We start from the raw sequence: 13288 nt of genomic DNA on the forward strand, positions 1-13288 counted from the left end.
GCTGAATGCTGCTTTTAGATTGTCACACTGTGGAAAAAATACCAATAGGCACCCTGAAATACAGTGTATTGTTGCTGAGGAGAACTAAGGATCAGTATGACACAGAGCACAACACGTTCCAGGCAACATAAGCAGAAAAGGAGAGAACATTTTCAGCTGCTATATTTTTTATTGAAATGGCATCCCAAATAGTCTGATTGTGATCAAGATGCAATGCTGACTGACTGTGGAGCTAATCCAAGTGAGAATGTTCCAGTAGCTGGGGAATGCAGATGTTTGTGTACATAGCCAACTGTGTAAATCTTGAAGTTTTGTCCTGAAACCACTCTCTTTGGGTTCTTTGATGGCCTTCATCTGTTCTGTGTTTGCCTTTCATGTCTTGACTGCAGGCATCATCTCTCCCCCTTGTTTGTGCTTCTTAGGTTGGGCTTTCTTTGTCTGTTATTCAAGTGAGTGATTTGATTATTTTACTGAAATGACATTATATTAGTTCCAGCTGCACTCTGGTGGTACTCAGTTGGTGTTATAGTCTTGTGTGAGAGCAACTAAAGGCAACAGGGTATGGAAATAAAAAAAGCTTAGGTTTCTTTCTTCTTTGGGTGTGACTGTCCACCATTTGTGTGTTGACCTTGAGCAACAGCACATGTTCCAGATGCTGCAGGTAATAAATAACTGACCTCAGGATATAGAGTTGTTTGCTTAAATAGAGTTGTTTGTATGCTGCCCTTGGTGGAGGTTTAGTTGTTCATCCCAACCTGTTGTTGACAGAACTACCCCCATCTGCCTCGTTGGGAGCTGACACAGTAAATCATAAGCAATTTTAAAGGGGGATGAGGCCAATCCCATGTATCCATCCTTGGCAAGTGGAGCTGAGCCAATGGAACTGGAGACTGATTCTGGTTGGAACTTCTCTACTCTGATGTTTGGCTTTGTAGCTGCTTGGCAGTTTCGAAATCCCAAGTGATGGGAAATGACATGCAGGGAGAAATAAATGTCTTGTATTCAGCTTCCTTATCCAAAATCCAAAGTGTTATTTTTTCTATGTGCTGTCCTGCAGCAGCAGTTTGGGTTTATGTTAAAACCAAGCTTACAGAACTCTGGTGTTTTTTTTAATGTCTCGGTAGATGAAAAAGAGCTGGAAAAATTGCAAAACAGGAGGAAGAGGTCACTAATCTTGAAAAATGTTGATTTTAATGCATGTACTTGTAAAGCCATCCAGTTTAAGAAGCCATATAGCAAATAAATGGTTGTAAAATGTTTAAAAAGAGGAATGGATATATTCATGAGAAACTAGGACTCTCTTTTAAGGCTCAGGACTGTAGGAAATCAATGCCTTTTCAGATTCTGCTCCTTTGAGGTTTGCAAGCCAAATAACCTTAAAAAATGCAATTTCACAGAGAATTTCAAAAGCTTCTTACGTGATCATATACCTCTCAGGAAGAGCATTGCATGGTAGGAGTGGTATGCAAATGGAAAATTTTGAGGTTCAGACAGGTGAAATTACTTTCTCAGTGGAGCCTAGAAGTCATTCCAAATCCTTGCTCTCAGTTCTGCCACTCAGTCCCTACAAACTCCCAGTTCAAGCACTTTCTGAAGACTTCCCTCAAGGCTGCCTAGTTTCATCATGTTCCTGTGCTTCCTTGATGTTGTTTCAGTGACAGCAGCTCTAATCTGCCAGGTTGGGCAGGAACTAAAGAGTCTGATGCTGGACATCAGAGAGCAGGGACAGCCAGGATGTGTGACTGGGCTGTGCCTGGCCACGTCACCCAAAAGCATTGGGAATACTTCAGGTATTCCCATTTCTCACAAATATATTGATTTTTATATCAAGCTCAGCCAGCTCCAATATGAAGTATCAGTTATCCTTGAAATACAAGTAATATGTAGCTGTACTTTGTTTTCTCAGGCTGCTTCATCAGATCATTTATTTTTTCCCACATAAAGGCTAAACCTCTCTAGACTTATTGAATTTGCCTTGGAAACAGCAGGAACCTGTCAAAAAACAATGCTATTATCACCTAATTTACTATTTATAGACGTCCTGGGTATTTTACTGACAAGCTCAGGATCTCTCAAAAGCCCAAAGCAGAGAGACAGGTGCTATAACTTCTGACAGTGACTGTGGGATGTGTTATTTCTTTGGAGGCTGGGAAGAAGCCAAGATGCCAGCAGGACTGTGAGGGATGGCCTGCTGTGTCATCCCTTGCTCCATCAGCAATGGCCGTTTATTTTTATGTACAAAACGAGAAATTCAATACTTGGCATGAGTTTTCAGCCAAAACAACAAAAGTGTGTTGCTTTGTGCGTTCCTGCAGAGTTGATCAACATCCAAGGTTGGAGATGGTGCCAGTGCAGAAGTACAGAGGAGGCAAACTCAAAGAAATTAAGAGTTTCAATTATCTCCTCAGCATTTAGTGTTGAGGCTCTGAACTCTGCAGGTTACCTGGACAAAAGCTACAGCTAATCCCAGAATGGAACTCTGCCAGCATTAGAAATGAAGCTGCTGTACAACACAGGCTGTTGTTTATAAACTCAGTAAATTAAATAGGGAAATAAAAATACCAAGAAATTTGGCATAATCAGTGACAGCTATACAAGGGCCTGAATGTTACATTCTCTTGTGGCACAGTTTAGGATGAACAATGTTCAGCTCCAATAAGCTGTTCAGCTCCATCTGTTTTGATGAGTTTTTCTGTGAAATGTCACCCACATTCCTGCCCAGTTGTCAGAGTTAATATCCCACTGACTGGATGTGATACCTGTATATCTTCCATCCCACCCTAGTGCTGGCAGAGCACATACCATCAGTCCATTTGCCCATCGCTGTTTGCTTGTCGTGTAGTTTATATGAAAAGAACAATTTTTGATTTTTCTCTGAAACAGTTGCTTGCAGCTTTTCTGTGTAGATAGTGAAGATACTCAGAAAAGAGGCTTTAACTGAATGAGGGCAAGTGGAGTGGGCCCTGCCAGCACTTGGTGTTAGTGTTGGGAAAGAATGAGTGTCACTTGTGAAACTTGGTCACCTGGGCTGGATTGCAGAGGGGACCCTGGTCTGTGGTGTTATGGCACATGTCAGTCATTAGATACACTTCTTTCCCAGCAAAATTGAAAATGTGACAGACTGTAGGTTTCAAAGCTTCCTGATGTTTTATGGAATTGTCATTTTGAGCTTGCTATTTTAGAATAATGTGTGGACTCTAGCAAATTTACTGCCTTCTTTCAGCCAACTTCTCTGCCTTGGCGAGTGTTTGCCACTTTCTGATGTGGGGTAAAAATTTAGGTTCATGTGAAGCTAATCTAGACCAGAAGCCTTCTTTATGTGGCCAAAAAATTCAAGAAAGTATTTGTTTTTTAAGAAAAGCTTTCTTTAAAAAACGAAAAAAATCCTTGAAAATATCTAATTGACATTTTAGTAGTTCATAAGATGCTAATGCACCCCAATTAGGACAGGAAAAAGGAAAGTGATTTCTTTTGAAGGACAGCTCTCTGACCTTGGGGCCCTTTTACTCTCCCATACATCAGTTTTTGACAGCGCCTGCTTTTTGTGATCTGTCACATCAAAGGGCTGCCATAGGTTTGTGAAAGGTTGCTGCACTTTGCATTCAGGCTCGTTACTGTCTCATTTTTCTTGTGAACGATAGTGCCAAGCGTGAGAGACACTAATGAGATCGGTATGTTCTGTTCCACGAGGCTTCACTGGAAACCAAATCTCTGAGCTCATCTGGGGTTTCCCAGGAACCGTAAATATGCTTTAAAACCTCATCTGGAAAGCCAGTTGCATTTTTCTATCCTTTCCAGGTACAAGACACAGCTCTTGCATGATTATTCTTTCTTACAAAGAAAAATTGAGTCTAGCTCCAGAACTGCTATAAAAAGGAAAGGAAGACTCAAAATATTGCTTTGTCAGGCTGTCATTCAAATTGGCAAGGAGTACTGCAGGGATTTAACATGCAAAGCAATGGAAATGTGTCTGCATTTACATCCACGTGCAGCTGGATATGCAAATTGACATCTACACACACCTCTAAATATCTGCAAAGATGTTTAACATATTGGTACAAATATGAACTGAACCTTAACCTCCCTGACATTCCTTAGCCAAATATTTCCTCCGTGTGTGATTTCCTCAGGTGTCAAGTAGACAAACTGGGTTTCAGCACCACGTTAGAAGACTTTATCCACTAACCTCTAAAGAGAAGGCTCATGAATTGAGGTAGATCAAATTTGGCATTCCAGATTTAGATTATGGCAGCTACCTGTCAAGTTTCTCTTACTTTTTCTTACAAGGATTCTTTTTCTTGTGATAGCCTGGAAATACAGTTGTTGGCTGCTGATGCCCTTGCTGAAAATGTTCCTGTGTGATGTTTGTTGCCACGTTAAATTTTCATGTTCCTCTAAGCTTTGCTCTTTCTTTCTGGAACCCATGGATAGTTCTGCATCTTGAAATGGCTGGGAATGGATGCTGCTTCACAAGACTGTTCTTCAGGCTTCTTTTTGCCCTTGGTAACTGGGAATGGAGTGAGAACAAGGCAATTTAGAGGCTTTCTGGGAGGGTTTCTGATACCTGATCCTGTTATGGATAACAGGTTTTTTGAGAGGCATTCACAGGCTGTCTGCAGTCATCTTGCATTATTAAACAAGTAGGAATTAACTTCTGCTGACAACACTGCAGAATGTACCCTTTTCAGTATTCTTGCTGTCCTAATCTGCTGCACAATTCACATTTCCTGCACTGAATCTCTATTAACAGATTCTGAGATTCTGATGCAACTTCTTGTTAAAACCACCTGTCAAAGAGACCCTTTTCTTGGTGTATATTCCCCTGAGAATGACTTTGCTGGCACATGCACACCCCTCTGGGACTTGAGCCAGTTAAGAGGATTCAGTGTGTGGTAGGGATACTGAAATGCTAAATCTTAAAGGCTGTAATGACTTGATTCATTAAATTGTTGACAGTTAATTGGCTCAAGCCAGCATTTATAGGGAAGATCCATTACAGCTGTAAGCAAAACTGTGGTGATCACAAAAGCCTTGCTGGGGACTCCTAAACAGAAAGGGGAACATGCCTGGATGGTCCAGGAATAGCATAAATCTATGATCTCTCAACTTGTTTTCATTTCAGGCTTCTTTACTGAAGTTGTTCAGCAAAGTTCAACACAACCTTGTGCTGACTACCTGCCCTGGGTTAATTATCAGCTTTCCCTCAGCTGGTTTGGAGAGAAACGATCCTTAACACAAATTCCCTGGGCCTGAATGTCTCCAGCCCGAGTGCCTTGGCAGGGAGCCACTGGGTTTGCACTTCAAGAATGGGAGGGAGCAAGGAAAGGAACGCAGAGCTGGCCTGGTCTGACAAGTATTGCATATCAGGGGAGGGCTTGGCATTCCTTGTATTATTTTTTTTCCCACTGTTTGGTGGTTTGGTTTGTTGGTTTGTGTTTTTTTTTAGCAGCTTTTGGCTTACATTGGATCTTAATACTGTAAAGTAAGAGGGGAGGGATTGACAGCTACATCTCAGATGGGTTCCTGGAAGGCTGTAGTTCTCTGCCATGAACAATGACCTCACCAAGTATCCTCACCACCAAAAAATTGGTTTTAGCATGGTTAAAAAAAGCTTTTCCTCCTCTGGGTTTTGACTCTAGATGTGTTATATTCCTTACCCTTTGGGGTCCACTACTGTGCATGATATACACATTCTGTAGATTTATTTTCCCTGCTACTTAAGTACTTGGTGCTCATAAAATCTTTAGCATTAATGGAAGAAGTAGAGTGTGAGTAACTTCTTTAGATCTCAGCCTTCTGGAGGGACTGTCAGCTACCTGGGCCCTGCAAATCTGAGATCATTCTGTGGCATCTTCCCACTTTTTCTGTAGAGCAGGGATTCCAATTTGAGCAGAAGTTACATTATTTCATCTGCTGTGTTGTGAGATTAGGATGTGAAGAAAGGTTATGTCTGGCAAGTAAGTCCTGTGACTTGAGTAGTGAGTTGAAAGAATCATGTATGTCACACCTTGAGTAATTCGTTCCCCTTCTCACTCTAAAGGAGAGGAGTGTTTGTGAGGTTTTATTGGCAGTTCAACAAAGTGCAAAGGGATGAGTCAAACTTCATGCCAGGGAAGAAACCAGCTAATCTGCTTAATAGAGATGAAATTCATGAATTCATTTTTATACCATTCTTACTGAAGAGGAAGGGAAAGTAATGTAAAATGTTCAGATAACCAATAGTTGCCTAAAGATTTAGCCATGTGTCTGTTGTAGTTTATTACCTAATCACCATGCTAGAAGTCATGCTTGTTGTTACTCCTTTTTCTTTTCTCCCAGTTTGAACTGCAAGCTCCATAAACAGTAATCTCTTATCCATGATTTTTGTTCAGGCTGTAGCTGTATTTTAAAACTCATGCCTTACCTTTCACTGTGGGCCTGGGCTAGAAGTCTTTTGCCTGACATCATTCTCCCTATCTCAGTGTTAGAATGTTCTGACTTAGTTTCGTGCCACTGACAAAAATAACAGATTGGTTCTCCCAGCTCTGACTCTTCTACAGTGCTCAGATTTCAGGTGTGTTTGCTCTGACTCTGTGATTACATCTTATAATTACTCCAGGCTTGCACCCGTGCTGCACTGGGACCCTGGTACACTATTCCCTTTTGTGGTTACAGAAACAGAAAGCAGGTGATGAAATAATAAATGCTCAGCTTCAGGATTTATCAACCCAACAGGCACTCTGAGCTAATGTAACCCCTTGGGTGAGTCCTGTTGAAGAAAAGCAGAAGTCACTCTTTAGTCTGTCATAGAAGAAAATGTCTTTGTCTGGGAAATACATTTCAACAGCAGTTGGAGGTTGGTTGTACCTTGGAAAGGGCAAGTGCCCATCCTAATAAGATACAAGACCTAAGAGGTTGTAAGATGACTTCTTAGAAAAAGAATGTGCTATCACTGATCCCTTTTTATAGAACTTAGATGCTTATTCGTTAAAACGTTTTGTACTTGGCATGTCATAAGAGAGAAGTAGACAGGAGTTGTTTAATGTCATCCAAATACAGACAGCTGTATGAAAACTTTTCACTTCATCCATAAAGTGTCAAAGGAAGAACAATGGAAAACCCGTGACTGACAACTAATTCACCCTGTTACACTGAAACATTAGCAAGATTCCTTCTGTCATAATGAAGGATCTCCAGGTATTTTATCTGAAACAATGGATTCACAACTAGCTAGCCTGAAAATAAACCACACACAATTAATCTATTTTGAGCCTAGGAGACACATTTATTATTTCTGAATTTATTTTTAACCTTCCTGGTGAAACCAAGACTTAAAATGATTGTTGATTATCCACATAATGGGAACTGATCGCTGGAGTCATTCAGTATCCGTGTTTCCCATGTATGTCAGGACTCCCATTATTGAGGAGCATCTTGATTTCTTTGGAAGATGGGCTGTTGGCCAAGCTCTGGGTAGGCCTGCCTTGTGCAGCTGCTCTTGCAGTACCAGTCACAGACAAAAGTACTGATGATAGAGATAGGGTATGTAGATCATATTTGTGGTTAGAGTGTCTGTCAGGTTTGGTTGTTGGATTTTTTTAGTGCTTGAAAGGAAGTAGCATGAGGGGAAATTTGGAAATAACTATAGTAGCTTTTTAGGGATAAAATACCACATCCTTACTTTGATAAAGAGAATTAGGTTTTAATAGTATTCAGTGTATCCTGTATATTGTGGTTTTCTTTCATGATATGGATGTGAACTCGCAATGTGCTGACTGTTCTCAGCACCAGTGGAGGCTGAGAGCAGCTGGGGGTGCTCGGCTGACCCAGGAATAGCCCCAGAGGATATTGGAGCAGATCTGATGGATGGGACTTGTCACCAAGGGCTTGTGCTCATAATCACGGTCAGGTTTTCTGAGGAGTTCAATCTCCATTTCAGTGTCATGGATATCTGTGTTTTCAAAAGATGCTGAGCATTTCTGAAACTTGGTCCCCTAATTCTTGAGACGGTTGAGAGCTGCCCTTGCCCAGACATGTCAGTGCTGTGCTCAGCGGTGTAGTTACATCTGTGGGCAGGGTCTGTTTGCTCCAAGCACTTGTCGGGTGTTGTGAATTGGGGAAAATTAACGCTGCCTTTGGCTGCTCAGGTCTTCGCCGAGGGTCTGCCTTCCTTCGCCCCCAGCTGCGTTTCAGCGTTTTGCTCCGAAATAATCCCAGTGTACGGCCTGGACCCAGCCCTCTGGCCAGTCACCACGGCTGCTTCGGGGCAGGGACGCTCGGCTCGAGCTTCCAAGCGATGTCCCGGCTCCCTGGCGGAGCTCGGATCCCGCTCCCTGGGGCGCGGATCGCGGCTGCCCCCGACCCCGCTCGGAGCCGCTGCAGTTCCCGCGGCGGCCGCGGGGTGTCCCCGGCGCTGCCCCGCGCGGCTCCCGCGGCTCATTCCCTGCCCAGCCCGGCCCGCGGAGCGCAATATTGGAATGAGGGAGGAGGGAGAGCCACAGCTGCCTCGGCGGGAGCCGCAGCGCGGCTCCGCCGCCAGGAACTAGGAAGGCGCTGGCTGGCTCTGCCCGCCGGAGTTGGCCGGAGCGCAGAGCAGGGGCAGGTCCGCGCCGAGCCCGGGCATGAGCGCCCAGCCGGGGCCATAGAGGAGCTCGGGAGGAGCCCGGCGGCCAGCGGAGATGGGCAACCAGCCGGGGCGAGCGGAGGAGCACGAGCAAGGTCTGTAGGGGCGGCGAACGCGGGGACGGGGTTTTGTTCTCGGGGGCTGGACCGCGGCGTCCCGCTGAGCCGGCACAGGGCTCTTGTCACAGCTAATGCCGGTGGCTTCCAGCCTGCTGGGGACACCGCTGCTGTTTGCCTTGCGCCTTGTAAATGCTCTTTATTGCCGCTCCCCGTACCTGCCATCGCAGCGCGGCGCTCAGGGAAGCTTCTCTGGAAGGGATCCTTTGGAGCAGAACGCCTGCAAGGGAGGGACCCCGCTGGCTGACAGATTATTTTACACAGCCTGCATGATGCAGCTAAAAAGTTACGAGGCTGATGTAGTGATGTGCACGCAACTTGTCAGGATCTGCAGCTTGGCTGCGTTAGCCTTCACCCCATTGTTCGTGGCCTGAGGCCTGAAATTTTCCAGGCCTTAGAATTTAAAATGATGCCTTTGTGGAAGGTCTTCCCACCATTGTCCTTTCAGAAGTGTAGTGCTCTGCATGTTAATCAGGAGCAGATTTCATAGAAAGCCAAGAGCTGGTATCAGGTAGATCTCGTTCCCCTTGTGCCAAATGTCTGCACTGTGCTGGTAATTTGTTCCTGATGCCGCGGAGCTGCTTTCGTTGCCTTTTTATTTTGCTTGTTTCTCAAATGCTGAATGAGGGGTAAAACCCAGTAGACCCACTGATCTCTGCTTCTTATTTCTTAGTTTCTGATCGAATTCAGAACCCTCTAAAGCACATAAAACCCACAATCGGTTGTATTTCCTGGCACTCCTGTTTCTTGCTGTTGCCATGGGAATTTCATTCACAAAATTCCATTTAAGTTGTTATTGCTTGATCAGGGTTTTTTATAACTTCGGATTAGATATGTAGGTATTGTTTTAAAAGCAAACACAAATATACCTGATCTCTGGTATTGTTGGGGAAAGCAGACAAGGCTGCATTGCTGCTCGGGGATCTCTCACAATAGATCTGCCAGCAGCGCTGGAACAGCAGTGAGGTGTAGTGAGAACTCTCTGGCACTATGTTAATCAGCAGGCTAATGAAGAACACAAAAGCTGCCAGTATCCAGTCACCAGAAGAAATGCTGCCCTAAGGGAAAGTTAAACTTCAGGCTGGAAAGTATGGCTGCCTACATCGTCAGCCCCCCAAAACTATGTTTTGCTGGCCAGCTATAGAAGTTTTGCTGGAGTTAAACATGTTTCTGTCATTTGGGAGGGATAATATTGACAATAAACTATGGGAGAGCTGGATGGCAGGGGGAGGGACACTGCTAACTTCTGGTCAGTCTGAGAAAACCAACTCTTGATTTTGCAGAGGTGGGATTTGAACAGCTTATTATTATTAACAGAGATGATAAATGAGCATGGAGACCCCCTGTGGTTTTGGAAAATCTCTTTCATCCTTTGTTTTCTCTTGTCCTGTGATTTATTTTATTTTTGTTACTGAAGGGGCAACAGAACAGTTATACTACTGTTGCACTTATGCAGTTTTAAAACTATTCTCAGTTTTTAAGTGTAGGCTGTACTATGCCTTGTTTTAATGTCCTCACCATTTGTAAGTATTAATAGGATTGAAAAACAGCGGCTTGTATTGAATTACGTGCTCAAAGCTGTGTTCAATGGTGAAAAGACTTTCAGGAACGTTTCTGCTGACAAAAAATTTCTGACAACGTACTCCTTGTGTGTGAGAGCTCTGGCTTTGGAACTCAAGATAACACGAAGGCATTTAAAGCTGAGTTTGTGTTGGGTTTTTGACAGGTAGGATGTAAAAACTTGTTTCTCACATTAGAGTGTAATACATGGGAGTACTTCTGAATTTTGTTTCTGCTGGGATGGACTTAATTCAGCTCTCATTCAGGAATACCTGCACCTTGAATATCTGTCTTATTCTTTAAATTCAGGCTTTTAGAATAACCAAAGTGACCCCCAGGAATGGGCCTCTTTATTGAGGCTTTAACTACAAACCCCCAAGCTGTGACCCGTTTCCCTGAGCGTGATATTCACAGTAATCTTGTTTATTTACCTTTTCAAGAAACTTCATGGACACGATATGGCTCATCTCTAAGTCTTTCACACCAAACTTAACCATCTTGGGGTACTGGGAGCAGATTTGTGAAACACTTGTTCCTTCTCTTGGTGTCAGTGGACAATGAATTCTTGAAAAATCTGATCCTGTTATGATACAGGTTATAAGCTCCAGTAAAATACTTATTTTCATAGATTTATGAGACTTACTTTAACAGGTTTTCCTGTTAAGTGTAAGTTCTGGATGGGCTGGTCAGTGCTGTCAAGGAACAGGAGGGAAGCAACTGCCCCCAAGCTGAGCAGATGGAAGTTAACATGTTAATACAAGGGAATCAGAAAAAAATAGGACTACCTGAGGAAGGGACTGTGGAGAGGAGAAGACAGGGAAAAGTAATCCACTGCTGGTGCTTGATGGGATTGTTTTGAACAGACAACTTTAAAGACTCTGTAACAGCCCAATATAATCCCAAATTAATCTCCATCTTGCTAAGAGCGTACGAGTGTCTAACAAGGATTTGAGAGCATTGCCTGTAGTAATGTTAGATTCTATAGGCTTTTCCTGGCTTCTGATTTAAAACTTACTTTAAACCGCTTTCTCAGTCATTTGTAGGAACCTGTGTGGTGTGTGTGACCCAGGTTTGCATCACTTGTTTGCCAAAACTCTGCTATTTGCAAGCAGTTGTCTTTCCTTGGCTATACCTGAGTGCTCTGAATATTCATTTTTCTAAAGCCTGTGGAGGTTTTAGGATGAAAACACCTATAAAGTAGTACAGAAAGAGATGTAAAACAGCAGTGAATGTTGCTGCAGTTTGTCAGTAGAGTAGTTTTGTGCTTTTTAAACTGGCTACCCCAAGCTGAAGAAACCATTGGTATATAAACACAGGCCAGAGCACCTGTGGAATAGCTGGAACATTTCCTGGGAGTTGTACTGAAGAATCCAGTGTTATCCAGTGCTGTGTTTATTGGGAGAAAGCCTTTCAAACATAGTTTGCCTTGGAAACAGTGAGGCCTCCTGTTATTTCTGAACAGGAGCTCTAACATTCTTTGACACTGGTTGACACGGTGATGGTGGGGTTTGTTTATCCTCTAAACATCTGCAGGTGATGTGGTGATTAATATGTTTGGGAAGAGGTGGAAAAAAAATGACTCCACACACAAAAACTTTCTTGAAAGAGTCACTTGAATGGGAAATGTTAACTTCTCTAGTTGGAACAAGGTGACGGGTGGGGTTATCCAAGGGTTAGACTTTTTTTGGGACTGTGTTTATTTGTAAAAGATGCTTACATGGCTTGGATGAGGATATCAAGTGTCAGTGCATACACTGAGCCAGTATTGATCTGCTTTCTTATGTCTGTTTTGTCCCGGCCCAGGGGCTTGAGGGGATTCTTCAGTGTAGGATATATAGTTTGTAAAACATGGGAGACTTTCAAGATAAAGGGTATCGTAGAAATGTATTATTTCTTGTGGTTTCTGTTTTTTGTTTTTGGGGTAGTCAGATCTTTTCTGAGTGCTCTCTTTAGTCTCCCTCATCTGCTTCTCTCCCTGTCTTTCTCCTAAACATGGGAGCCGTTCATTTTAACTCTGCTGTGTGTCAGAACACCATTTCTGCCAAGCAAGAGCTCAAGAGACCAGATGAGTTTAATGATGGTGTGGGGGGAAGGGAGGGAGGAGAGAGGGGCCAGCAAAGCTAATGAATCACATAACAGCTTTCATGGAAATACCGACTGCAAGTCATGTCCTCTTGGAGCTCGGGCACTGAGCCACAGACCTTTTGTTCCCAGTGGAGCCAACAAACCACAATTTGCTCTCCAGTGGATAGTTTAATTCCTTAGTCACCTCTCCCTCCCACAAGTCATTCTTGCATGGGGGGGGTTTACAAATGCTCTCATTTTTCAGAGTAGTAACACACTGCTGATTAAACTGGTATTGAAGAAGTTTATTTTCCCCTGGAGGGTAATTTTTACTTGACTTAAGCTTCTCTTCCAAGGCCAGTTAGGGCCAGCTCTGTTGCTTAGTCTTGTGAGGTGGCTTGACCAGGCTGACACTGATAAATGGGTTCAGGAGTTACCGACAAACAGATGTCGGTGGCAGCGTCTCCTCTGCTCCCAGGCCAGGGAAAAGGGAACAGCCAGAGACTATGTCACAGTTTGGAATGGCCTCTTAGAGGAATTTAGTCATGAGTCTGAGTAACTTGCTGCCTCTGAAATTATTTGTTTGAGGCAGAGTGAAGTGATAATCTGAGTTCCCCTGATTCCAAGTTGAACGGCCAGTGAATGCTGAATTAATGGAAGAGATGGTCAGGAAGTTCTACACTAAAGGGTCTTCCCAACAGTGTTCAGCATTGGCTGGGAGGATGTGCTGAGTGGGAGTGCTTTCTCCATGGGCTTTTACAAGAGGAACTTTCAGGGCATGGCAAGCAGCAGGATGTGGTTTATGCATTTTGTTTTGTGTTAGATTTTTTTGCTGATGAAAATTAAAGCCATTCTTGGATGAGGGCAGGGAGCTGCTGGGAATCCTGCTGAATGAGCTGTCAGGAGGAGCTTGTCCTATGGTTAGATCTCTGCAGATGCTGCTTTT

General features: G+C 43.5%; 1 protein-coding gene across 8 annotated transcripts in view; it reads left to right on the plus strand.

Moving 5' to 3' along the window:
• Nucleotides 1-13288, plus strand: part of SPECC1 (sperm antigen with calponin homology and coiled-coil domains 1) — a 91377-nt gene that overhangs the window by 26291 nt on the left and 51798 nt on the right. Inside the window, exon 1 of one of the 8 annotated variants that reach the window (XM_064677465.1) lies at nt 8454-8697. The exons of the other annotated variants lie outside the window; for them this stretch is intronic. Coding sequence (XP_064533535.1) covers nt 8658-8697 — 40 coding nt within the window. The 5' untranslated portion in view covers nt 8454-8657. Of the gene's footprint in view, nt 1-8453; nt 8698-13288 lie in introns of those variants that run through there. 8 annotated transcript variants of the gene reach the window in all.

This window comes from Pseudopipra pipra, chromosome 21, assembly GCF_036250125.1.
Source record: "Pseudopipra pipra isolate bDixPip1 chromosome 21, bDixPip1.hap1, whole genome shotgun sequence".
In the NCBI taxonomy this organism is placed as follows: Eukaryota; Metazoa; Chordata; class Aves; order Passeriformes; family Pipridae; genus Pseudopipra; species Pseudopipra pipra.